The 14672-nt window shown below is 36.9% G+C and overlaps 1 protein-coding gene across 4 annotated transcripts in view; it reads left to right on the top strand.

Annotated features, from left to right (window-relative positions):
* NAP1L1 (nucleosome assembly protein 1 like 1) overlaps window positions 1-14259 on the top strand; it is a 30002-nt gene extending 15743 nt beyond the window's left edge. For 2 of the 4 annotated variants that reach the window (XM_035544355.2, XM_035544356.2), the window contains exons 4-15: window positions 1784-1886; window positions 5075-5216; window positions 5671-5751; window positions 5998-6126; window positions 6610-6681; window positions 7316-7455; window positions 9223-9368; window positions 9452-9471; window positions 10151-10273; window positions 11317-11349; window positions 11696-11746; window positions 13523-14259. In XM_035544355.2, coding sequence (XP_035400248.1) covers window positions 1784-1886; window positions 5075-5216; window positions 5671-5751; window positions 5998-6126; window positions 6610-6681; window positions 7316-7455; window positions 9223-9368; window positions 9452-9471; window positions 10151-10273; window positions 11317-11349; window positions 11696-11746; window positions 13523-13561 — 1079 coding nt within the window. In that variant the 3' untranslated portion in view covers window positions 13562-14259. The remainder of the gene's footprint in view (window positions 1-1783; window positions 1887-5074; window positions 5217-5670; window positions 5752-5997; window positions 6127-6609; window positions 6682-7315; window positions 7456-9222; window positions 9369-9451; window positions 9472-10150; window positions 10274-11316; window positions 11350-11695; window positions 11747-13522) is intronic. The other 2 variants (XM_035544358.2, XM_035544359.2) reach the window with 2 other exon arrangements.
* The last annotated feature ends 413 nt before the right edge of the window (window positions 14260-14672 follow it).

Below are 14672 nucleotides of genomic sequence, written 5' to 3'. Positions count from 1 at the left end.
GGTGGTTGGCGGCGCAGAGTCCAGCTGGAGCCCTGTGACTAGCGGTGTTCCCCAGGGGCCGGTGCTGGGTCCGGTGTTGTTCAACATCTTCATCGATGACCTTGATGAGGGAAAAGTGTCTACCCTCAGCAAGTATGCTGATGACACAAAGCTGGGAGGAGTGGCTGACATGCCAGGAGGCTGTGCTGCCATTCAGTGAGACCTGGACAGGCTGGAGAGATGGGCAGGAAGAAACCAAATGAGGTTTAATAAGAGCAAGTGTAGAGTCCTGCACCTGGGAAGGAACAACCTGATGTATCAGTAGAGGCTGGGGGACGACCTGCTGGAGAGGAGCTCTGAGGAGAGGGACCTGGGGGTCCTGGTGGATGACAGGTTGACCATGAGCTGGCAGTGTGCCCTCGTGGCCAAGAGGGCCAATGGGATCCTGGCATGCATTAAAAGGAGTGTGGCCAGCAGGTCAAGGGAGGGGATCCTCCCCCTCTACTCTGCCCTGGTCAGGCCTCACCTGGAGTACTGTGTCCAGTTCTGGGCTCCCTGGTACAAAAAAGACAGGGATCTCCTGGAAAGAGTCCAGCGGAGGGCCACAAAGATGATACGGGGCCTGGAGCATCTTCCCTATGAAGAAAGGCTGAGAGACCTGGGCCTGTTCAGCCTGGAGAAAAGACAGAGGGGATCTCATCAATGTGTGTAAATACTTGAGGTGTAGGAGACAGAGGGATTTGGCCAAATCCCTCTTTTCAGTGGTTTGTGGGGACAGGACAAGGGGTAATGGCCACAAGGTGGAGCACAGGAAGTTCCGCACCAACATGCGAAAGAACTTCTTCACTGTGAGGGTGATGGAGCACTGGAACAGGCTGCCCAGGGAGGTTGTGGGGTCTCCTTCTCTGGAGATATTCAAGGCCCATCTGGATGCCTACCTGGGCAGCCTGCTCTAAGGAACCTGCTTTGGCAGGGGGGTTGGACCCAATGATCTTTCGAGGTCCCTTCCAATCCCTTCAATTCTGTGTGATTCTGTGATAATAAATTCTTATTAAAATGAACTTATTTCTGCAGGTTGTTTAGGCACAGACTTTGAGCTGAAGTAAAAGGGTCGCTGTTGATACCGGTAATAAGAACACTTAAGATAGCAATTTGTGTTTTCTAAAAAGTACTTTTACCATATAATTTGAAACAGATTTCCCATTTGGGCAAAATGATTTCTAAAGAGGTTACTAATAGAAATCAAGTACTTAGCACTGATATTCTGTAATCAATAACATGTCAGACTGAGTTGATTGGATTAATACACTATTCCTTTAAAAAATGTTCTAATGAATAATTTATTTTGCAAGAAAAAATATGTAAGCAGGGATCTGTAAAACAGTTCCAAATCCAAGTCTGAAGAAGTCTTGTTTCTTGTTTCATCTAAAATGGAATGGAAATCCCAACTCCATTTTTGACTTCTTAAATTAACGGCACGAATTCTACTACCTTGCATTTACCTAATGAGTTTGAGGTAGAAGCAATCAAGTAGAAGCAAAACTGATGCTTTTAGGAGTGTTATATAAATCCTGACCTTTTAGCAGAAGCTCAGTTTGCTGAACAGTGGCAATTTTAATCCAGGTTTTTGATCAGGATAGGATGGATTTGATCCATGCTTCTCAAATGGAGATGTTTGGAATACTTTTCTGCTTGTATTTCTTCTCTCAAGTGTATATAACAAACTTATTGCTTTTTTTATAGTAATCCAAGATGAATCCAGAAGATGTACTTTGCATTTACAGTTTTTTCTTTTTTAATTTAGCTCGGCAGTTGACTGTGCAGATGATGCAAAATCCTCAGATTCTTGCAGCTCTTCAGGAAAGGCTTGATGGTCTGGTAGGAACATCTACAGGATATATAGAAAGGTAAAATATTTGTTCTAATTCAGTATGACAGAGTGGTATAAATGGTGCTCTTGCTTTCTGAACACTGTAGGATTAATAATCATAAACCGTTGTTCTGCCTAGATAGCAGGAAACTAATATAGTCAGTCTGTAGTGCATTTCAGATTTGAAGCCTTTTAATTTGAGCCTTTTTGAAGAAAAAAAAGTATCAGCCACCAAATATTTTTAACAGTCCCCTGCAGTTGTGAAATGGCACACTTACAGGTATTTTCCTGCTCTTTGGAATGTCTTTTGTAGGTTTGCCTTAATCTGAAACATGGGCAAATATATGGTCATCTTATGGTTACAGTGTAACCAGAAAGCTAATAAAATTAGGGATGTAGTATCAATACTTGATGTGGACTTGTTATAACCAACCTTGAAACAATCTCTCTTGCTTGCTAAAATTTTCTTTACTCATGCCTTAACAGATAGATCTTTTCAGTTTTTTATAATGTGTGTGAACTTTTCACCATATTCATGTGAGTTGTAAAGCACAACTATCTTACTGTGATAGCCTCCTGCAGAGCTATTGATGTTAACTGGGATGGCTACTGAATAACAGGCTTTGCTGCTGCTACTCCTACTCCACCACATTCCTCTGTTGGAAATAGTAACATAGAACAGAAGCACACTTAACTAACAGCAATACCCTAATAAATGCAGGCCCCAGAAGAGCATGGAGTCAAAGGGGACACACAGGTCCTTTCTGGATGCTCTACACTACAGGCTTTCTATATCCAATTATTTTTCTTGTTTTTTTTCAACAGATGCTAGTTAACTTCTACTCTTTCAGGTCCTTGATCTTATGACTTGTGCTCACTTCTTAGGTTGATGTATTTTACATGGCGTTCTTCTAGTCAGCTGTTCTCTAAGATACTGTACCACTTCATCTATTCCAAGTACAGTAGGGCATTCTCTTAAAGCATTTTAGCTTTGCCGTTGTACCAAATGCTTAGTTATTTACAGTATAAAAATAGCCGTAAAATGTGTGCAACTTTACTCTGCACTTTCTCGACATATGCATGCTGATTTAACCGTGCTTTACAGGTGCATCTTAAATGTCTTCGTAAATATTTTTAAAGTTTGTTTATATATGGAGTCTAGACACTGAGGAGGCACAAAAGTCAGCAGGAATCTGGGATCCTAAAAGCCTGTTACGTGGGCTGTAAAGGAACTAAGTGCATAAGCTGGTGGGAAAACTAAACGTGTTCCAGGAAAACATCTATCTGCTCAGGCTTAGAATCTGCTAATTTTTAGCAGTTGTCTAATAACTACTTCACCTGTGCCTGGCTACAATAATTTTAAAGAAACTTACTTCTCTAGAGCAGGTTTTCCCTCTCCTGCTATTTAGACATTGCATTTTTGTGTGATTGTAACATTTGCTAGTTGCTTGTGTTCATAGAATCATCGAATGGCTTGGGTTGGAAGGGACCTCAGATCATCTAGTTCCAACTGTCTGCCATAGGCAGGGACACCACATGCTAGATCAGGTTGTTCAGGGCCTCAAAGCAACAAGTTTTACTTGCCATTATTGTACTTGTGTAGTCTGGTTCAGATTTCTTGGTCTGCTTCTCCATTTTCTGTTTTTGTATTAGCTGTCTCTTTCATGAATCTAGTTTTTCTAGAATTTATGGACGTTATAAACGTAGTGGATGTACAAATTGTAAAACTTGGTCTAGTTGGCATGGACTGTATCAAAATACAGCTTTCTGGTGCGTGCAAAAGATTCTAGACTCTCTAATAAAGGAATTAAAATATTTGTTCCGATGTACTGGAATTGGTATGTTGCATGTTATAGCACTACCTTTTAGAAATTTTGCTATTTTAATATGAAATTTTGAAGACCAGTACTTAGTCTAAATATATGCATGTGGCATTAGGTGGGTGATTACTGCATGACTTATCTATAGTTAATTATTTTCTTCCTTAACACTTTTTTCCTGAACTGAGCTTGCTACTAAGTTGCTTTTACATCATTCTGGTGTTCTTGAAGTGAAAGATGCAATAAATGGCGAAGCTGACCACATTCTAGAAAAATGTGATAGTAACAAAGTTATCAACCCTTTTTGAACATGTATGATTAAGTTTTTTTTGTGGTAGTGTGTGTAGCAGGATGTACTTTTGCTCAAGTCAGGAGGTTAAGGGAAATCTTGATTTATTGGTTATCTGCATGTTGTCTTAGTAAACAGAAATAGGATATTCATGTTGAGCATAGTCATTAGGAAGATGCATTTCACATTTTAAAGTGAACAAGGTTCTCTTAGAACATATGCATATCCTACCTAATTAGAGGCCAGATAGCATTAGTAATTAATATGAACTTTCACTGTTTAGCTCAGTTAACATATTCTGGTTACTTACTCTAACCTGACTCTGGTACTAACAATTAAAAAGCAGCTGTTAACTACAGTGTTCTAAATAACATGACCAACTGCTTAACTACAGAAAATTAATGTGGTAACTTTCTGTAGCCATATTCTGGGGGCTGTCAGCAATCTACCCCATGAATGTCACTAATAGCCTTCACATAGGTAAATTTGTCCTAACAGTATCTTAGTGTAATTTACTACAAGTGAAACTACTGTTAAGAGTTGTAGCTGACAACTCTTTACAATGAAGACTACATTAATTGCTTTCCTGTTACATGTGTATAATATAGTGGCTCACTTAGAAAAACAGTTCTGGCTTATTTTGGGAGTGAAGGGGTATATGAAGACAGTAGTCCTAGCTTCTTTCCCAGATGAAACAAAAATATAAATGTTGAAGATTGACTTCCTTAGTGAAGTAATAACTCAACTGTCTTGGACTTTCATAAAACCAAACAAATTAGTGGTTCTTAATTATGCTCAATCTTAGAAATTTGCTGTGCTGCTCAACGATAATGTAAAGCTTAACGTGAAGTTTTATACAAGTCTATCTCATGATTCCCCCAGGTATTTGAAATTCTTTGGTTCTCTTTCAGGCTAAGCCTGTTTTTAAGAGATTGTGATAACAGTTTGTCTGCATGGTACAATGGGTCATAGGTTTGATCTGTTCAGCTTTTTAAGGTTTAAAATAGTGTGAAATCTGTTTTGATGCAAGTTGGTTATTAAGGGGGCTGCTTAAGGAGGGGTCAACATGTGCTTAGAATGCAGTGTTCGTAACAGCTCTGTCACTGAATTTTTCAGCTTGCCTAAGGTTGTTAAAAGACGTGTGAATGCTCTCAAGAATCTTCAAGTTCAGTGTGCACAGATAGAAGCAAAGTTCTACGAGGAAGTTCACGAGCTGGAAAGAAAATATGCTGCTCTCTATCAGCCCTTATTTGACAAGGTATTTTAATGCTAATCTGATTTGTACTTAAAAGCTTTAGCTAAAACACAAGGGAACATAAACTGAAAGCTTATCCATGTTCTGAATTACTTTGGTCTTATATGTGCCCATTCATTTGAGCTGACACTATTTTACCATTCATGTGAACATCACTAAGGTTAAGGGGGAGAAAGGCTCAGTCTGTTCCATGATTAACAGAATTACTTTGGTATATTAGGTCTCATCCTGTTAATGTAACAGATGTTAGGTGATGTAGTAGCCTTTCTGGAATTCTTGTGCTTATTTTAGTGAAATTTATTTGAAAAGCTGGTAACTGATGAGCCTTTCTAGGGCCAGGAAAAGTTTTGATAAGTAGTTAATACGTTGTATGAAATTAGGATGAGCAATTTATTAGTTAGGATATTGATGACTGCAATAGCTAGAACACGAAAATATTCTTGGTCAAATTTTTCAGCGGAGTGAAATCATCAATGCAATCTATGAACCTACAGAGGAAGAATGTGAATGGAAAGCAGATGTTGAAGAAGAAATTTCAGTGAGTATTATAATCAGTTCTCATCAATATCTCAAGCTTTAGCATGAAACAAGTTTCAATACAATAAAAAGTTTTCTTTTAAAAAAACTTCAAAATGATTGCTTTTAATAATAATTCATAATTGATTGCTTAAAGCAGGCACATGAAACTTAATCTGTGCTGTTAGCTGTACTGCATAACACAGTTAACAAGCCTGGTGGGTTATGCTTTTAAAATTTAGAAAACTGACACTTTTATTCTATCAAGGAGGAAATGAAAGAGAAAGCCAAGCTTGAAGAAGAAAAAAAAGATGAAGAAAAAGAAGACCCTAAAGGAATTCCTGAATTTTGGCTGACGGTATTCAAGAACGTGGACTTGCTCAGTGATATGGTTCAGGTAGGTGGTAGCCCTGGTTGCCTTGAGGTTGCTTAAGTACATAATCTAAGTGTGCTCTTTAAGGAAGGAGTAGGAACAGTACAATACTTTACATGTCTGAGAGTGAAAATGAAGTGAATACTTGGATGTCATCTCTGGGACTTTGACTCAAAGCAGAGAGCATTCTGAAATACCTTCTTGCTGTGTTCTTATTTGTTGAACTTGTAATTTTACCTTACTAATGCACTTCCTAAATATATAGGAATGTGTGCGTGAAACATGTTGCTAAAAGCTGTATTTTATTTTCATGGGATTCAGGCTGTGTAATGCAGCAGAAATTCTGTGCTGCTGCTGTTGCCACCTGCTGGTCATGTACGTGGAAAATGTTTCCCAGTTGTAAGGAGGTTCTTGCCAAGGATCACTCACTCTAAATACAGCTTTTTATCTCTGCATCTGTACAATTTCATCTTATGAAAGTTGAATAATTGGTTTTTTTGTTTGCAGGAGCATGATGAACCTATCCTGAAACACTTAAAAGATATAAAAGTGAAATTTTCAGAAGTTGGACAGCCTATGGTTAGTTTAACCTACTGAACAAGATTGTTATATTAAACCTCATGTGTATATCAATAACATGGCCTGTGATAAGAAATTGTCTTATGGCAGTCTTGAGAAATGTACAACTTCTTGTCCTAAGAAAAACAGTACAAGGTTGAGTGCTAGCTGTGAAGTAATATATAAATTCATATTTAACTTACCCTTCAGATTCAGATGAGTTAATAACTTGGCCTTAGTGTTTGACTAAGTTTAACTTTTTAAATTTCAATGTTTTCAGGTGCTTTTTGTATAACTATTGTATATAACTTCCTTGTCAGAGAGCAAATAGCTTGCTAAGCTTTAATATTTTAAATTTATAAGCTGTCTCTGTAACATGGCACCAGGAAATCTGTACATCAGGAGATCGTGTGTCATTGCTGCAAGCAGTGTAATAAGTAAAAAGCACAAGATCAATGGATTAAATGAAAACGTTTGGATATTTCTTGCACAACTTGGGCAGCAAATTCTAGAATAAGTTGTGTGTACCACTTCAATATTAGTAGAGATGGATATGTTCTGTTGCATGCATGTTTTTTGTTTGGTTGTTAAGTATTTAGAAGGTAAAGGTATATGTTGCTAAATTACTAATGTTGTCTCTGCAATTCTTTTTAAGAGCTTCACATTAGAATTTCACTTTGAACCAAATGACTATTTCACAAATGAAGTGTTGACAAAGACATATAGAATGAGGTCAGAGCCAGATGATTCTGATCCCTTCTCCTTTGATGGACCAGAAATCATGGGATGTACCGGGTAAGTGCTACTAAACAGCTTTAAGGTAATAAACAGTCTCTTACTTCAACTGTAGACTTTTATAGATCTTAGGAAGGTGCTGGAAAAAATCTTGTTACCTAATAACTTGTAGGCTAGGCTCAAGTTGAGGTTTTTAGTGTATTTAAGTAAATTAACTTCTTTTAAAAAGTCCCATTTTATAAATTCAAATTAGTCTGAAACACCTAAGAGGTTATTCTTTGCATGTTCATCTAGTGTTATTTTCAGAATTTTTAACAAGTTATGTACTATAAATGATAGATATGTAATAGTTTTATATATATTATATATACATATAAATAAAAAATAGCTTTATCTATAAATGTTCTGCAATCACTGAAGCTGAAATGGAAACTAGATAGTATAATATACCAGTAGACCTTGATAGCTTTACTTTTATTTTTATTCAAAACTTCTTTGGTCACTTTTTTGGAAACCTTATTTCTGATGTGCAGTTTTGGGAAGGCAAATCTAGTTTTATATTCTGTATTAGAATTGTCCAGTTTGTTTTATAACAGTTGAACGTTTGCCTCTGTGCACCTTTCAATTAATCTATTTACCAATAGAGAGCAGTCATCTCTAACTCTGCTTTCCTCAGGATTTTTAAAATGTCCCATTCCGTTCTCAGTGATCTCTTCCAAATTAGCTATAGTTTCTTAAATTATTTAATCTCTTTTCTGTGTACATTCACTGTGAACAGAAAGAGGAGATGTAACCTGAGTCATACATAATCGCCCTTACAGGTACATCAGGGGCTTATGTATGTATCATGACTGTTTAGCTGCTTTTTTGTTAATGCCTCCTTAATGTTCTGACTGCCCACCTGAGCACTCTTACTCTTCTGAGCAGTAACAATGAGAGCCTATTGCTGTATAGTCAGGTTTGGTTTTAGCCATGCACTGCTGTGCACTTTATTAATACTGACTTTCATTGCACTTCATTTCAGTCATTTAATGTAGTATGTTGCTGCAAATGTCCTGAAAAGTTTAGTCTAACTGCTTGAGTGTATTTGATCAAATTATTTTGTTCCCCAATTAAGATTGTTACTGAAAAGCATAAGTCCTGGCAGAGGTCCCTGTAACATGACACTGCTTTTATGAAAATGATTTATTCCTAATTCTTGTTTTGTATTATAACTAAGACAGCTTATTCTTATTGCAAAACAACTTACCTCTTTCCTTTGAGTCTTTAAGGGATCTAATCAAGACATTTCTGCAAATATAGGCAGCCTTATTTATGTCACTTCTTCATTTACATGTCCCCACCGTACTTTGCAAGAGTCACTGAAGCCTATGGGTATGATTTTGGTCTGTAAGCAGCAAGAGTCATAAGGAAAAAAAACTACATATGTGCTTGATGCATTATTTTAATGATTTATTGATTTTATAATTGTGTGGTAACTCTTAACATATTACTAGTCTTAAATTATTAAGACCAAATATGACACTATAATTTTTTTGGTCACACTAACAATGGTGACATTATTTTTTGATAGGAAACTAGATAGAACTTTGTAGCAGATGAGACTTAATATTGCAGAGATTGAATGGTGAAGGAGAAAGTTCTGGATGAAAAACTTCAATCCTAAAAAGTATTTTTTTCTTAGTAAGTATAGTATAAAACAAAAAGACAGCACTGATTAAATGTTACCTGAATTTTATATTTACTGTATCCCTTACAGTTGTGATGACCTCAGTAGGTATTAGTAATAAGTGGAATTTTTCTAAGCTGCAGCTCTTTTCTTTCCAGCTGCCAAATAGACTGGAAAAAAGGAAAAAATGTTACTTTGAAAACCATTAAGAAGAAGCAGAAGCACAAGGGTCGTGGAACAGTTAGAACAGTGACAAAAACTGTTTCAAATGATTCCTTCTTCAACTTCTTTAGTCCCCCTGAAGGTAAACAGAATATTAGTTTATTTACATTAATTTTAAATGTCATATATACTTCACTCACTTGTTTTTCCTTTTCTCTTTTACAGTTCCTGAAAGTGGAGACCTGGTAAGTTGTTTTATCAAAAGGATTTTGGGGTGGGGGAACCACCAGTAGAAGAATACCTGCCTTTTTATACAATGTGCTTGTTCATATTGTTTAGGAATTTGTTAAATAGGTTTAGCTTTAAGTGATTCTGTATTTAACCTGGGAATATTTGTGATAAATAGTTTGCGTAAATTTTCCTTACTAAAATGGTATTTGTTGACTTGGATGGGGTAGAGTTTAGTTTAGTTCACTTCAGCAGCTTATTATTAGAACAGAGTGTTTTTAGGTGTGCAAGTGCTTTACAATGGGTTGATTGATAGGAACCATGGAGATACTTAATTAGGCTCACCTGGTTAGTGGTTAGTTCTTAATGCAAACTGAAAATCTGTGGGAGGTATTAAACTACTTTTATACCTTAGATGTAAGGTGGGATGTGGGTGAAGAATAAAATTTTAACTCCAGAACTTTGTATAATTAAGCTTACTAAAGAAGCAAACCGTTAACTGCATGATGTGAGTAGAATGTCTGAAGTGTAATACTTGATCTCACAACCTCAATTTCTATAAAGCAAATGATGAACCATGAAGTCAGTGCATGGGATTTGTGTAAATCTGGCCACATCAAAATCTCTGCAACTTGTGTTTTTGTATCAACAGTAGTTATTGACTTACGGTTTGGAAAATGACATTGTTTTATGCAGGATGATGATGCTGAGGCAATCCTTGCTGCAGACTTTGAAATAGGTCATTTCTTACGTGAACGTATAGTCCCCCGATCAGTATTGTACTTCACAGGAGAAGCTATTGAAGATGATGATGATGATGTAAGTAATGGTGTTTGAAAGCACTAAAAGCTTCCAAATAATGTTGCTTAAAGACTGGGTAACTTTTGACTCTTATAATTAATATTAGCATATTTATAATGGAGGTATCAACATTAGTTTCAGATACACTTCCTAGGATGTTAAATAAGGAGCAGCGGGAAGGTAATTAATTTTAGAAGTAGTGACTTTAGAGTTTTATAACAAAAGCAGTAATAGAAGCTGCACACTTGGAGGATATGAGTAGAAGTTTGTGTTCATATGCATAACAGCAAGAGGGGTGTGCATAATACTTCCACTGAAATACAGTGAGCTTCTGGAGAACTAATTAGTCTGTTTATATAGCTTGTCAGAATGCTCTTTATAGTTATAGTGATACTTAGCTACCCAGTTTCTTGAGATTCAGGTCTGATCCTTTCAGGAGGGCACTCTTTAGAAAAATGTAGATATATGCATTCAAAGCTTGCTATTTTTTTTAAAGCAAGCTCTGCAAAAGCTTTGCTTCGATGTATTTAAAGGAGCTAAGGTTGAAAATCAACGTACAGAAAACAAGAACTGTATATAGATAAAATATTTTCTTCCCCCTGCCTCCCCACAAACAAGCATAGTTTGACAAGCTTGATGAATTTATTGAGCTGAGTTGGGTGAGACAGGTCCAGCATTGAGCTGGATTTTCAGAATGTCGAAGGGTAACCTTTAGTCCAGAGCAGTGGATGGGGGTTGGATGGAAGAGGGAAGTGGTGGTATGGACTGCCTTATGCTTTGACATGCCCTGCTGGACAGAGGTGTTACCGCAGTCTGACAATCTCTTCCAGCATAACACATAAGGAATATAAAGCCGGAAGCTTTCTCTGCCAGAACGTAGTTTAAGAGATTATTCATGCTGATTCATAAAGCTTTTTTAAATCTGTCAGCTATAGGATGCTCTCTTAAAGCACAATACAGTGTGGATGGTCTCTGGTACCTACTTAAGTTATCCTGAACGAATTGCTGTCTGAAATGACTGCATTTATGACACTGTCAAAACCATTTCTTTTCTTTCCTAGTATGATGAAGAAGGTGAAGAGGCAGATGATGAGGTGGGTTGACAGATTCCCTTGATTTAAATAGTGTCTGTTGTTTGTCTGGAATAAGTTCCTTTAGTTTTTGAATGCTTTGGACACTCAGTTTAAGTTACGCTTATGAATGTAAGGTACAACAGCTTGTCTTTATAGATCCAGACTGGGGGGGAAAGCAACCCTAAGATATCTTACAAATCAAGTTGAAACAGTAAAAGATGATGCACTTTGTAGAGGGTAAACTAATACCATATGCATAATTTGAAGTGGTAGTTAATTCATTTCAGAATAGAATTTAATGTTCTTGAAAATGGTTTGGGAAACTAATGTAGATAAGCTAGCAAAATGTAAACAACTTTTCTTTCAGGAGGGGGAAGAAGAAGCAGATGAAGAAAACGATCCTGATTATGACCCAAAAGTAAGAAATTACAAGGAATATTTGAAGTATACGTATGCATTCACATCCCTAATATTTAATGCAGGCTAAATCTTGAGTTTTAATTTAAGCATTTAGTAGTTCTTATGGTGATTTTTTTTTGGCTGAGACTGTTTTAGTCCCAGTTCTGACAGTAATATTGACGTGGCAACTGTTTTTGAAGTTCTTTCACTAAGGAATGTTTTGTAAAAGTAATGCTTGGCTTTGAGCACTGAAATTAGTCAAGTTTGGTTTTCTGTGAACTTATCTTGCAGCAAGTTGTTGTTTTAGTTCAGTGATGAAAATGTTGGACGGTAGTCGTAAGGACATGCAGAGAGCTGTTCAAGTAATCAGTGTTCAGGTTTGGGGAACTTGTTACAAGCTGATTCTTGTACTGTGCTGAGTGAATCTATCACACTTTTTTCAGGGGGAGGTGATAGCAAACCTGTTATTTCTTGAGGTAGCGGAAGTCAAAGTTCAGGAATGCATTTACAGTCAAGCACTAAGATGTGGACAGCCAACAAACTGGCAGCTTTGTTTTAAATTTCAGTCAGGGCAAATGGCTATTGGGCTTGGTTAGCTGAAAGTGATTGCAAGGCACTAAATTGTCTGGTTTTTTTTTACTGGCTGAGCAAAAGGCATCCTGGAAACACCTGATGGTGAAAGGTGAAAGCTGCAGTCAAAAATGAAGCTGTGTTAACTCAAAATGTCTGCTGTGACATGTCCCTATTATTTCAAATGAGGCAGTATATTTTTCAGTAGGAATGGTTTGAACTGCAATCAAAATACTATAATTATAACATTGTCGTTGAAAAGATGTGGGGTATAGAACTACTAATCAAAATGTACAACCTATTGAGGATGTTTCATCTGCAATAGTGTATTTAAATTGCTTCCAGTTCAAGAAAGTTTTGGAATCAAAATGAAACAGATGCAAATTAGGCCTCTTGTGTCTACCACTTGAGATTGTTTTTTGCTAGGCTAAACAGCTAAGGGCAAGATTGTATGTTCTGTTTCAGAGAACTGCCAAAGGCTTAGAGAGGCAGATGGCAGTGGTTCTACAGTGAAATAACAAATAGTTGTAAGCTAATCACAGGCTGAAAGTTAGCACTGTGGTTGTAGAATAGCAATCCCAGACAAAGCAATGTAGTAAAACTTGCAATGGAACTCGTAACCACCCAGAGCCTTTTCCATAAATGCCCATATTATACTGTGAGGTATAGTTGATTGCCTGCTTCAGTATAGAAGTGCTCTTAATTTGCACTTGGGATTTTTCTAGCAACTGGAATTTATTTCAGAAGAAGTTTCCAGAGTGCTAAGAACATACCATGATTTGGTGTTTCAGTGTACCGCTATGCAATGGCTTCTAGAGAAAGGCTGTGCCTTTATTGACTATGGGAAGGCTTTTTGCTTCAAACTGTATAGAAGGTATGGGTGTGTCTGAAGCCTATGCTTCTGAGCCAGCCTGTTTGATACGATACACAACTGACCTCCTCCTTTTCCAGTTTTGGTGTCATTCAGAGTATCACACTGCACTTAATTCTGAACTGATTTTTGTTCTGCATCTGTCATATATATGTATGCATTAACAAAAGTGTTGTGAATGTTGCCACACCCAAAGATGATTATCTTTGGTTGGCAGTATTACTAACCTTGGGCAATTAGCTTAGGGGAAGAGATGCAAGAGCTTGAATACTGGAACTTGAAAGTGTGCTTAGCAATTCTAATAACTCCTTTAAAGTATTGATATCTGTAAACTGATACTTCCTTTTTTCTCAGCAGAAGGATCAAAACCCAGCAGAATGCAAGCAGCAGTGAAGCAGTGTGTATGTGGCCTTGAGGATTACCTGCACTGTAATAGCCTAAACACAACTATTAGTTACTTACAGCCTTATGTTTTGTATCTTGGTAGAATTAAGTAACCAATTTGTTAAAAAAAATAAATAAATAAAATCAAAAGCATAAGAACCAGTTTAAAATGTAGGTTCAATCTACCTAGCATTTTAACAGTATAATTTTCTGCCAATATGTAGAATGCAGTAAATCCCCTAAAGCATGAATGTTAATTCATTGCTACATAGTTTGGTTCTTGTGAAGTCTTTGTCATGTAGCTATTAGACTGCAGCTGTGAAGATTATCAGAACTGTTAACCGAGACCAATATTTGTTTAGAGAAAACTCTCTCCTGAAGAACCAACCAAAGTATTTTTCAGCCCAGTAGTCTGAACGGGTTTAAGTCTGCTTGCACTAGCTGTGCCTTCATTACTTTGTTATAGAAATGGCAGTGACTTGTACTAACTAGGAGATGATGATGCATTTTGAATTTGACTACTTGAGAAGATTAGTATGACTTGTTTAATTTCCAGCGAGACCACATTAAACATTCATAACTGTCAGCTTGTTTATGCTATGGGTTTTGTATTTTATGTGACATAGTGATCTACAAAAGAAACCTAGTCCTCATATTAAGGTTATTGTTTACCACTGGGGTGTGAATAAAACCTAGTATTTTCAGAAGCTAGTCTTGTTTTATTATGATGTGTGTATCTGCATGTGTAAACTGATAAGGTGTATCTTCCATGCTGTAGTTCACTTTTTGCTAGAAACAAAAACTGAGTCACTGAAAAGCAAGTTACATAGAATTTTAAAAGCAGTTTGGAAAGCTTTTGATTCACACTTTCCATTTGCAGTGCTATACTTGTGAATCTGAGCTACATGTTTCAGCAAGTGGTCAACACTGCCATTTTGAGAAGACGATATTTTAGAAGTGGGGCTAGATCTGATAAAGGACTTGGATATTGCCATGCCTGATTCTAAGGCATTGCGTTATTAGTGTGAAATCTGGACCAAAGAAAGGTGCATGAATTTCCAGTCTCTGTAGACAGAGCTACGTTGTCCTGAACAAAATTTGCTCTGTAATCTAAGACTGC

This window comes from Cygnus atratus, chromosome 1 (genome assembly GCF_013377495.2).
Source record: "Cygnus atratus isolate AKBS03 ecotype Queensland, Australia chromosome 1, CAtr_DNAZoo_HiC_assembly, whole genome shotgun sequence".
In the NCBI taxonomy this organism is placed as follows: domain Eukaryota; kingdom Metazoa; phylum Chordata; class Aves; order Anseriformes; family Anatidae; genus Cygnus; species Cygnus atratus.
Note: the sequence above shows the minus strand (reverse complement) of the source record. Positions and strands in the feature narration are given on the sequence as shown.